This window comes from Eublepharis macularius, chromosome 1 (genome assembly GCF_028583425.1).
Source record: "Eublepharis macularius isolate TG4126 chromosome 1, MPM_Emac_v1.0, whole genome shotgun sequence".
Taxonomy (NCBI): Eukaryota; Metazoa; Chordata; class Lepidosauria; order Squamata; family Eublepharidae; genus Eublepharis; species Eublepharis macularius.
The window spans coordinates 31447301-31459603 of NC_072790.1; the positions used below are offsets into that span (position 1 = coordinate 31447301).

A 12303-nucleotide genomic window follows, 5' to 3' on the forward strand; every position below is an offset into this window, starting at 1 on the left:
ATCTTGTAGGGAGATGATGGGCGTGACGGCGTGGGCAGGCCGGGGACTAAAGGCAGACGGGTAGGTATAACCTCTGGGTTTGCAATAATAAACTCAGCTGAGGGTCCTCTTCTGCTCAAGAACTGAGGCTTCCAAGGAAATTTACAGATCTTGGAAGTTAAGCAGGGTCGTCCTTGGTTAGTACTCAGATGGAAACCCACTAAGGGTTTTCCATTAGTGGCAATGGCAAACCATCTCTGTTCATCTGTTGCCTTGGAAACCCCAGCACGGTTTGCCAGAAATCAGCTGCAACTTGATGCCACTTTGGCTATGCTGATCCCAGGGCCCTTAGGGCTTTATAGATCAGTACCAGCACATTGAACTGAGTATAGAAAGCAATGGGGAGTCTGTGTAGTCCCTGCCATAATTGTGCTCCCAGTGTCGCAGGAGGTCTTTCCGCTAGCTGAAGCTTCCTAACTGCCAATGTAGTGTGATTTCCAGTGTGTGTTAAGAAGCATCGGACACATTCTGTTGGGGGGGGGGGGGGTGTCAAGAAATAATCCTTCTAGGTGTTATGATTTTAAGGTAGCAACCCACAATCTTTTTGCTTATTTCCATAGGGAGAACCAGGGTTTCCAGGTTATCCAGGGCCAAAGGTATGTAAAGCAATCAGAAGCCTGCTAAAGTGCCAGAATGTCTGCTTGGTATCTTACCCAGAGAGTTAACCCTTTACTGTTTTCTGGACAGGGAGCACCTGGAGATCGAGGTACTCTTGGAGATCCTGGCCCCAAAGGAAACAGAGGCCACAGGGTAACGTACTTTCCCATATTTGTATCCAGGAGATTCAGATGTAAGCCACTTTGGTTCAAAGACTTGTTGCCTTCCCTCTAACTATTTCCTTTGCTTTACATTTCATTTACTTTCCTACTGAAACTTAAAGAGAAATACGTCCAAACATTCCCAGGCATTACCCAACAAAAGTAGAAGAGCTGTTATTATTAACCTTTGGATCTTTTTTTAATGTAATTGCTCGGTTGAAATGGGCACTTGAATGTGGATCTTATAGTGGAATGGGTGAAAGATGCACTTCTGCAATGGGACGATTTACATAGGATTCATTAGCTGTGCAACATGCGTGGGTTTTCACGTTTCCTTTTGTACTGATACCATATTTTAAATGTATGAACACCGTATATGTTGTAAATGTTTGTTGATTTTGAAGAGCCCCCAATATTACTAATTATCCTACTATTTAAAATTCAAGCCGTTTTGGCGATGACTCACTTTTTATTCCCATGCAGGTGCACTTGCAGGTCCCTCCGCGGGGATAAAAAATTAGTTGTCAGCAGCGTGGCCCTCTGGAGGCCCAGGAAGGCCTGGTGCAGTGGCAGGAAGGCCCAGTGCGGCAGCACGGCCCCCCTGAGGCTGTTTTCTAGAGCCTGTTGTTTACACAATGAGCTTGATTGCTAGTAAGAAGAGGCACACTGACTAAGTGACCGGGCTAGTTCCCCTGGAGATCCAACAAGCAGGGCACAGAGGCTAAGCCCTCGCCTGATGTTGCCGTTTAGCACTGGTATTCAGAGGTTTGCTGCCCGTTATTTGGGTTCCCCTCTGTGAAACAAATCCCTTTTTAATCCCAGGATAGTCAAGGATCGAGTTCCACTTCCCTTTTTCCTGAGAAACAACACAGGAATTTACTCACTAGCAACCCAAACCAACGCACTCAAAGCCAGAACTCTGCATCCGTAGACAAGGCTGCCACGGCACCCTTCTACAGAAGGCAGACATCTTCCATTGATGGTTTTACATCTTGTGCTATTGTGAAAGAAAAGTGAAACTAAAACCCCGCATAAAAGTCCATCCTCTCATGCAAGATCTTGGCAGACCTTTTGGCTGCCCGGCCAGGAATCTTTATAACATCCACAAACAAGAAATTGTTGATACTTGGCCACTGCTTTATTTTAAGGCGTGAAAGCAAAGGAGGAGGTACAAAAGCACAGATCGGATCATACTTGTGTGTATTTGGATAACTCCATTATCTGAAACCTTTGTGTGTGAAGAAAACCAAACAGGGACTTTTAATTTATGGGCGCAGGCATGTGCGATAGGAATCAAATGTATTTATGGTTTCCTTCCATTTTTAGGGGACCCCAGGATCACCGGGCCCACAAGGTCAAAAAGGAGAAAGAGGATATGCAGGCCCAACTGTAAGTTGTTTGTAATGCAAGCTATTGGCCCAGCAAGAGAGCATCAATAGAGACACCCAAATGCTTATGAACTTCTTTTCACATTTAGTTAATGGTTAAGCTTACACTTTACATTTCACCTCCTCTTCACCTTCTGACCAACTCTCCATATCCTAGACTTGCTTGTGGAATCTGAAAATATTAGGGAGCTAGAAGGAGTGTGCATGCGCTCTGTCAGGCCTTTCTTATACACCCGGTTTAATGCCGATCACCACTTTGGAGGAATGTTCCTCCAGGCCACATTGGCTGAGGTTCCTGGAGGTTTTCTGCATTCCTCTGGGCATAGCGCAGGGGTCACTGGGGGAGGTGAGGGGGGAGTAGCTGTGAATTTCGTGCATTGTGCAGGGGGTTGGACTAGATGACCCTTGGGAACACTTCCAGTTCTATGTTTCTGTGTACGCAGTGGGGTATATTCAAAGAACGATTCCAGATGCCTGCTGATGTGGAAATCCCAAGACAGAATATAGATGTACTTTTACTTGGTACATCTTTCAGTAAAACAGAGGTGGGTGGGTGGATGTTAAGGATGTTAAGTATAGATAGCCAAGAGCTTTAATCAGTATTTATTTGTGATATGATACAAGTGAAATATCATGCCCACTTTCACCGCCAGTTGCAAATTCAGATTTAAAACAAAAATAATGTCCTCTTGATGGTAGAGGTATGCGTCCCTCTCTCTCTCTGAAATAAATAAAAAGTTGTGATTCCTTCTCAGCAGTCCATCCCCTGCATAAGGAACTCCACATCATGCTACTGATGTTTGATCGGAGTATCTCAATAAAGTAAAAAATACAGAGAGGGCGCACTTTTTAAACAGCATGCAAAAAGGGTTTTTTTCCTGATTTTGTTCCACCAAGGAGACATATCAGTGAAACCTGAGCGACAGTACTGTTCTCTTACTTCTGGAATTATTGCCCTCTGACTAACTAGTCTGTTGCAGCAAAGACTAACAAGATTCCAGCATCATGAACTTCCATGGATTAGAGCCCATTTTGTCCAATTTCAAGATGGACAATCATTGGCAGGCCGTCTCAGAGCTCCAGAGAGGCTCAGGTCACTTCCAGCTTTGGAGGCTCCTAACCATAATCAAAATTTAAAAGGACAATGTGTGATGCACCTAAAAACAAGCTGTGAAGCATCCCAAATGCCCAGCAATTGACATGCATCTTGATCTGAGTTCCCCTTTGAGCTTAAGATGCAGTTCAAATGACCCCACCCACCACCACCCACCATGGCACGAGATTGGTCTGGAAATCTCTGTTCTCTTTTCTACACGATGTTCTCATTCCTTGCCCTCCTTAGGCATCTTCTGCTCCACCTTGTACCCATTACTTCCTTCTGGCTGCTTGGCAACACCGGCCAAAGCGCTCTTGCCCCATCTGTGGACTTTGTCCTATATGAAGTGCTGGAACTTGTCTGGTTTCTTAAACCTACATCTTGTAATAAAGCTTGCATCTTCAAATCTTTTCTTTCAGGGACATAAGGGCGACAGAGGAGAATCAAGAGATGTAAGTCAGCTAATCATTTATAGTGCCAAAGTGTTTGCATTTCTTTGTACTAGATTTTTTTTCATTTTCTTCCTTCCTTTTTTTCTTCCAGCAATGTGCACTTGTGCGCTACATCAAAGATAAATGCCGTAAGTCCTTTCTTGTTTGTTTGTTTGTTTCTGATGTTCATGTAGCTCAAGTTCTGCATAGACTGTGAAGTAATTAATTTTTCTTCCTTTCTCTTCTGTTGTCCTTCACAGCTTGCTGCTATGGTAAGTCCAGGGCCAACGTCTCCAGATCTGGCTCAAATCTTTCTGTTTGCCGTCTACTTCAAAGGATACTCATTGATTTATGACAATTATGGAATTTCACCTTTGGCATTTGAGAAGCAAATATGGTCAACCATATACCTTATCATTTTGTTGTTGTTTGCTTAAGTTCCTTCTATGTCCTCGTTGTAATGGCCTTTGGCCTTATACCGTAAATGCTGTTACTGCCTAGTTGGTTGATCATATTGTTTTTTAATATCCCTGTTACCTGCAGGTCCAAGGGAATGCCCAGTTTATCCAACAGAACTGGCATTTGCTATAGATACTTCTTCTGGTGTAAGTGGAGATGCTTTCAACAGAATGAGGCAAGCGGTGGTTGCAATTATTAAAAACCTCACCATTGCTGAGAGCAACTGCCCCCGCGGTGCCCGGGTTGCGTTGGTTACGTATAACAGCGAGGTCACTACAGAGATCCGTTTTGCTGACTCTCGCAACAAAGCCAGCCTCTTGAACCAGACGGAGGCCCTCCGAGCCACACAGACAACCAAACAGCGAAGTTTAGAGACAGCCATGTCGTTTGTCGCCAGGAATACATTCAAAAGAGCACGCAGTGGATTCCTCATGAGGAAAGTGGCTGTTTTCTTCAGCAACGGGCCAACGAAAGCATCTTCGCAGCTCAGTGAGGCCATGCTGAAGCTCTACGATGCAGGGGTCGTGCCTGTGTTCCTCACGAGCAGAGAAGACCGGGCCCTCGTGAATGCACTGCAGGTTTGCATCCTTCTCTTTGTCTTCCATTTTAGACACATTTGATTTAAGCCAAGGCTCAGTGTCACAGCCACCCCCCCTGTGTAAATTGACCTGAAGGCTGTTTCCTTGTTTTATTCTTTGAGGGAGTGATCCTGAGCAGGTCTGCTCAGAAGTAAGTCCCATGTTATCCAGGGGAGCTTACGCCCAGGAAAGTCGTGTTGGTATGGCAGTCTGAGCCTGTGAATCCTGCCATCATCTCTACAGACGATGAAAAGCGTGACAGAGCCAAACTACAAGTGACGCCTGACACAGGTTGGACACTTGTCAGCTTCCCTCAAGTTTTGGTGGGAAATGTAGGCAGCTTGGCGGAATGTTGGACAAGTGACAGTTGAAAAGTGCATTGGACAGCAGTCGGAGAGCCAAGCTGCAAGACCAGGATGCCTACATTTCCCATCAAAACTTGAGGGAAGCTGACAAGTGTCCAACCTGTGTCAGGCATCACTTGTAGCTTGGCTCTGAGATGTATCTATCTCTAGTCCTGTCTGTCTTCCGTAGAATTCAAAGTGGCATGTATTTTATCCTCACAACAACCCAGAGAGCTGCCTTGGGTCCCACTTAAAGGTTTGGGAGACAGAAAACCAAACTCATCACAAGTTGTAAAAAAGCATGGGGAAACTTAAACCACCTGGTTTCTTTCTCTCCACCACTTCCTGTGTAGCCTGTGGGCATCCCAGATTCATTAACAGCGTTTATAAAAATCAACTGCAACTATTTATGAACTGCCTCCGCTGAATAATAACACGATACTGTGCCCTTCTTTTCCCCCTTTGTCTAAACCAGATCAACAACTCTATAGGTGGCCAGGTGATCACATTTTCTGGTGGTCCAGCTCAAATTAACCAAGCTATTAGGAGAGTAATAACATGCCATATTTGCCTGGGTAAGATATTTGGCTTCTTTCTGATATAAATCTTATTAACTGCTGCTATTTTTACATAATGTCACTCCGATTTACAATCAGTATTGTTTGTTTTAACTGCACTGCTTTTTTTTTTCTTTTACCCCCTCGATCCTTGGCAAGCTGGGCAGAGGAAAGACCTGACTCACTTTCTTTCCAGTCTTAGGAGCACACCACAGAGTGGCCCAGGAGCCCCTCTGCAACCCCATCTTTGCCAGTGCAATGCAAATACTCCAACTTTGCCTAGTGGGACAGGGTCAGACAGCCTAAGGCCAGTATAGAACCATAAATTTTCTACAGGAAACTAGAAAGCCCTTTCATTGTGGGGAGCTATATCTGTTGGCCTTTGTGAGGTTCCGAGCTATCCGTGAGATGTTGCTGCTGTTAAAAACATCTGCGTCATGCGTGACGTTTGTTGCAGTAGAAGGAGGGTTTTGTTTATCACTGGAAACTTCTCATAGTGAGCCAAGGTACGTGTTTGTTTGGAGGTTCCCAGGCTCCTGAACAGATGCCACATTGGAGGACCACCAGTTGCCCTGCGCTCTTCCGGTTCCCATCAATGCCTGTAATATTTTGTTTTGCATTCCTGCCCTGAAGTACTCAGCCCGCACCGGGACGCCTGTAAAGGGCTTCTAAATCCAGAAAAACATTCAGCTGGTCATGTAAAGTCGTTACCACTTCCAGAGTTGTTTTCAGTGCAGTGGTGCCCATTGTGGGGTTGTGCCGAGGGAGGCTTCTTGGGCCAGTTAAGTGAAAATCCTTCGTCCACACCGTGCACACATTTTCAGGGAGTTTTTACACCTGTTCTGTCAAGGACTAAAGAAAATTGCTGCTTTTTCTTGGGTAACAAACGCTTGGATTCGGGAGGAGTGGGGGCCGCCTGATGCCACATTCCATGCTGCTTAGGGCAATGCATAGTTCTAGATGCCTTCACCCTCTTTTTACACTCATGCTGAAGGACAGCAGTTGTACATATTCCTAATGGAACCGTGATGCACTTACTCTTCTAGACGCATGTGATCCTGATCCTGCCTGTGGCCCGCAAAGAGCCCCCTTTGGCAGAGACAGACGGGCGGCTCCGACAGACGTTGACATCGATGTGGCCTTCATTCTGGACAGTTCAGAGAGCACCAGTCCTCTGCAGTTCAGAGAGATGAAGAAGTACATTGCATACATTGTCAGCCAGCTGGAGATGAGCCCGGACCCGAAAGCATCTCTGCACCATGCACGGGTCGCTGTCGTCCAGCACGCCCCGTATGAACATGCATCCAATTCAAGTACATCCCCAGTCAAAGTTGAGGTGTCCTTGACAGAGTACAGCTCCAAAGAAAAGCTAATGGATTTCATCGAGAACCGGATGTCGCAGCTGCAGGGCACCCGGGCAGTGGCAAGTGCCATTGAATATACCATGAGGCTTATTTTTGAGCGGGCGCCAAATCCCCGGGATCTCAAAGTCATTGTATTAATGGTAACGGGAGAGATTAAAAACCAGGAGCTGGAGCAGCTTCAGAGAGTGATCGTGGAAGCTAAATGCAAAGGGTACTTTTTCGTCATACTTGGCGTTGGCAGACAAGTGAACATCCGGAGTATCTACAGCTTGGCCAGTGAGCCCCATGACGTCTTCTTCAAGTACGCGGACAAGCCGTCGGAATTCCACGAAGAGCCCTTGCTGCGCTTTGGGAACCTCTTGCCGTCCTTCATCAGCAGTAAGTATGGGGCAAAGCTCAGCCATTGAAGGTCTGATACTGGTAGAGGTTAAGCAGGGAATGCTGAAGCCAGCAAGGAGGGAGGCAAACAGCGTTTGCTGGGAATGTCTTGTCCTTCCCTAGCTGGATCGTGAGTGGAACCCAGAGTCCGAATCACACGTTCAGACTTGCAAAACTATGAGATGCGTTTGGTTCCCTGCATAAACTGTGTAGTCAGCAAATTCCTCCTTCCGGGGGGGGGGGGGGGGGGCGTTGAATCAACATTGCATTGTGTTTAGCTTCCTTTGGGTGAGAGACCACGGGAGATTTTTGGCACCTCAACTGGATTTGTTTTGGTTAGAAATAGGCAAGCAGAGCAAAAAGGAAGGCGGGAGTCTAGCAAATCTGCTTGCCCTGCATCGGGCTCGCAAAAGAGAGCAATTGCCCCCCCATCTGGCTCACAGCTCCCCTCCTGCCACATTCAAAGGCACTCCCAGTGTTTCTTCCACCTTCTGCTGCAGGTTGTTGTTGTCCCCCGTCACCCCCCCCCCAAAGATCTAGATATCATGACATTCCCAGCTCTCTGGGAACAATACCATTCTTTGGTTTCACCCAGTTTGAGAACCTTTGCAGTTAGCAATTGGGGCAGGGACAGCTTCAGGTGTTGAGGCACTGGACAAAGTACCACCCCGCCCTGCCCAGACTGCCTTATAGGCAGTAAGAGCACATAGTGGGGGGTGCTGCTCACCTGCGGCTCCCATATTGGAAGTAGGTGAGCAAACACAGAAGTGGTAGAGACCACATGGAGCAGCAGCTCAGATGCAGGGAAGCCATTCTGTCCATTGGGGATGGAGCATGGCTTAATGGTAGACCATCTGGTTAGCATGCAGAAGGTCCCAGGTTCAGTCCCTGGCAGTCCATGTAAGAATGCAGGTGATGTGAAATACCTGCCAGTCTGAATAGACTATACTGACCTTTGGTAGACCAATGGTCTGATTCAGTCTAAGGCAGCTTTGTGGGTCTCAACATCCTGTGGCTCTGCAACAAGTCCTCGTGAACATCATTTGGAGTCCTCAGATTCTCAGGAGTGGAAAAACACTGAACCCTAACCAGAATAGAGACGCAGGAATCCCCTTGAACCATATTGCCCATTTTGCAGCTGCTAGTTTTATTCAGTGTTTCCCCCACAGCACAGTGAAAACCGAGCCAGCGCACATCATTTCCTGTTCCCGCAGCACCAAATCAGGTAAAAGATGAGCCAATGTCCCAAGCCAGCAGCAAGTTCTCTGGATTAAGGGAACAGAAAGATGCCTTTGTTTATCAGGTTCACATCGTGCGCTTTGATGCTGAACGCTACATACCACATCCCTGACGTCCGTGGGTCTGTAAATCCAGTGCTTATAGTGGATATTTGGATTTTTTAAAAAAACTAACTACAAATTGTGATCCTCTGATCCTAGAATCCAAAGGCAAGGTGAAAGTTCCTAGAAGGGTTCCTGGATTTCTGTCCCACACGTCACATAATTTTTGTCAAACTTGTAGCCCTGAATCCATCTGTGTAAACACTAAGGGTGTGTATTTAGGCTCACAGCCTCAAATGCCTGATCCCTGCAACCATCAACAGTCCCAGTCCTTCCTTCGAGATATTAACTGAAAATTCAGTTCTTTGCATTCGTTGATTTGAACGAAAGCTTCTCTGTTCTTGTGCCTCAACAGATTGGTGCTAATAAGATCTTACAGTGAAATCCTAAGAAGAGTTACTCCAATCTAAGCCTGTTGATTCCAGTGGGCTTAGACTGGAGTAACTCTGCTTAGAATTTCAATGACAGATACCCAACTTTGAAGCATAGGTTGTATTTTGGAGGGAGGGGGGGAAGTTCCCTGTGATGTACCATACCATTCCTCTGTCACGGACAACCATGGAAAGTTGGGAATCTGGTTGTGCTTTGTCTCTTGCCGTCATGGAAATATATTTAGCCATTTGGATTGGGACTTTGCAAACGACGAGTACTTTCGCTTCTGGAGCGGTATTCTGATATACTACGGATCTGACGTTGCTGGGGACCTTAATGATGTACCCCTTAAATGCCTGCTCATCCCCTACAGGCCCTGGCAAAGGCAACCTGAGTGGTCAGTGCCAGGGGTACCCTAAAAGTCTACCCTCTCGAGTAAGAAGAGCCTGAATGTTGGCCACAGCTGTAAGAAATACCTATCAAACTTGCTACAACGTTTTTATTATTGTTAGTATTGTCATAAGGTGTGTTTTGGAAAACAACGGTTTGATTTTTTAAAAACAAATCCTTCTGTTTTTAGGTGAAAATGCCCTTTACCTGTCTCCAGAGGTCAGAAAACAATGTGATTGGTTCCAGGGAGATCAACCAGTCAAAAAATTTGGCCAGAAACAAGTGTAAGTGGAATGTGTTTTCTGAGTCTATAAGAGGGAAACGAAGAGTCTGTGTCCTTAGATCCTCTTTGTTTCCAGTCTCAGATAAAATGTGTGCTTTTCCCACCTGCTTTAGCCAAAGCCTACCTATAGGCATGGTGCTGTCATTAATAAGACAACAAATACAGATTTATATATTAGTTTAATTCTCTTTGTGGGTAGCGTGATGCATCAAAACCTTTGGCCGTGTGCCTTGGATGGTGGAGTGCCAAAGAGATTAGGGGGAGGCCCTCTGGCAGCAAAATAAGGAGAGGTTTTTCCATATACCTGTCTGGAAAGTTTGTTTTGACATTTACCAATAGTAATAAGCAAGAGAAAGGAAATAGTAATGCACGCTGCTACAGCTCTGGCTCCACTTCCCATCCTCTTCCTCCCTCCCTGTTCTTTCCCTCTGCTTTTCTCCCCTCACCTGATCTCTTCCTCATTGTGACAGTCACTAACACCACATCAGGCACCACTTTGCAGTGCTACAGTGGTCCAGCATGCCACCCCAAATCTGGTGTGATTTTTTTTTTGCGCAAAGACTGCACTCAGGCACCTCCTGAGGGGAGAGTTGATTACCTCCATTGCTGTGTATTTTAAACAAAACAGTTTTGCACACACCTAGGGTTTCCCCTGGATTTACAACACTGTTAATTGTAGCCATTGCTGACCCCATTTTGGAGATACATTTTTCCTTTCTGTGCATTAGGGTTGCCAGGTCTTCTAGGCAACAGTGTGTGTGTGTGTGTGTGCAGTACTCTCTGGAGTACGTTGCTTTGCGCGTGCACTTTGCACATGAGTGCACTGCTGTGCAGTTACATCACTTGTGGAAGTGATGTCATCGCACTGGGAGTGGAAGTGCTCCAGCACGATAACATCACTTCCGGAAGTGACATCATCACGCCTCACCAGGAGTGTGCACACCATGCGCTTGCCCGGGTTGCCTGCCGGTGGTGAGCAACTGCTAGGCAGTTTGCCAGCTCCCACTGATTGCCAGTGATCAGCAGGCATGGGGGGTAAACCGCTGGGGGTTTGCTCGCCGTCAGTGGACACCTGGAAACCCTACAGTATATGGGGCTTACCCTTGGCTATTAGATATAAGTCAATTGAATGTTAGATTGGTTCAGAAAAAGAATTCTTACCATTTTCCTTCAGACTGTCTTCATGGACATAAGCTCCGCATTCCAGCAACTGTTTCTTTAAGGCATCTTACAGTGCAATCCTGAGGTCTACTCAGAATCCTACTGAATTCTACTCAGTGATCTGGGGGAGCCCAGTGACGCCTGGTGTGGGCTTTCGGGGACCACAGTTCTCTTTGTCAGATGCAGCTGGCAGGGAGAGCTGTGGTTACCGAAGGCTTATACTACATAGGAATTGGATACCTTCACTGCTACAAACTAATACAGCAAACTGACTGCACACCGATGTTTACATTTCCAAGCAAAGGAATGTTTTGATAGCCTCCATGCTAATTGCATTCTGTCCTATTGTGATTTATGCCTTCTTCTTTCCTCTCTTTCTCTCTCTTTCCCCCTCCTCTTCTGTATCTGCCCAGTTTTGATCAGGCATCTGATGAAGAGAACTTGATTCTCGAAAGCTTATGCTATAATAAAATTGGTTAGTCTTAAAGGTGCTACTGGACTCTTTTTGATTTTGCTACTACAGACTAACACGGCTAACTCCTCTGGATCAGTGAGGTTTACTCCCTTGAAAGTGTTCTTAGGATTGCACTAGAAACCTGGAAATCCAGTGGACCCACTCTAGCACGTTTGCCACCATGGCCATCATGGGGAAATCCATAAATTTCAGTTGAACTGGATCATTAACTTCATAAAAATAATAAAACATTTTGTACATTGAAGGGTACTAGAGACCTAATCAGGGCTTTTTTTCAGCTGGAACGCAGTGGAACGGAGTTGCGGCACCTCTTGAAAATGGTCACATGGGCTGGTGGCCCCGCCCCCTGATCTCCAGACAGAGGGGAGTTTAGATTGCCCTCCACGCCACTTGGCGCGGAGGGCAATCTAAACTCCCCTTCTGCCTGGAGATCAGGGGGCGGGGCCACCAGCCATGTGACCATTTTTGCCGAGGGTGATTTAAACTTTAAAAAACTCCCCCCTTGTTCCAGCTGACCCAAAGTGACGTCATTGTGCGGTCCTGGGAGCGTGCACACACTTTGCATGCATGCATGTGGTACCGGGGGCACCACCTCCTGCCAGGAGTTGCCCCCTGTGCTGGCAACCCAATGAGTTCCGCCACCTCTTTTCCCAGAAAAAAAAACCCTGGACCTAAGAGAATTGGGACGGGGAATGGCAGGGGAAGCATTACATGATATGCCCACCAACATCTTTCCTGGCACCCAGCCAAATTTGTAGAAAGTCAGCGGGACCATGTGGGGCTCTTGCCTAACAGGGCTTCTGATTGGCCACAGGAGATGTGGTTGGTTGTGCAGATTAAAATAATGTTGTTTTAGCAGCAACTGCCACCACAGTGCTGGTTTTATTCTC

At 46.4% G+C, this 12303-nt stretch overlaps 1 protein-coding gene across 1 annotated transcript in view; it reads left to right on the plus strand.

Moving 5' to 3' along the window:
* COL6A3 (collagen type VI alpha 3 chain) overlaps positions 1-12303 on the plus strand; it is a 147280-nt gene that overhangs the window by 108460 nt on the left and 26517 nt on the right. Inside the window, exons 29-39 of the mRNA XM_054994298.1 lie at positions 10-60; positions 600-635; positions 727-789; positions 2124-2186; positions 3701-3733; positions 3825-3861; positions 3973-3984; positions 4256-4749; positions 5569-5668; positions 6697-7392; positions 9685-9778. Coding sequence (XP_054850273.1) covers positions 10-60; positions 600-635; positions 727-789; positions 2124-2186; positions 3701-3733; positions 3825-3861; positions 3973-3984; positions 4256-4749; positions 5569-5668; positions 6697-7392; positions 9685-9778 — 1679 coding nt within the window. The remainder of the gene's footprint in view (positions 1-9; positions 61-599; positions 636-726; positions 790-2123; positions 2187-3700; positions 3734-3824; positions 3862-3972; positions 3985-4255; positions 4750-5568; positions 5669-6696; positions 7393-9684; positions 9779-12303) is intronic.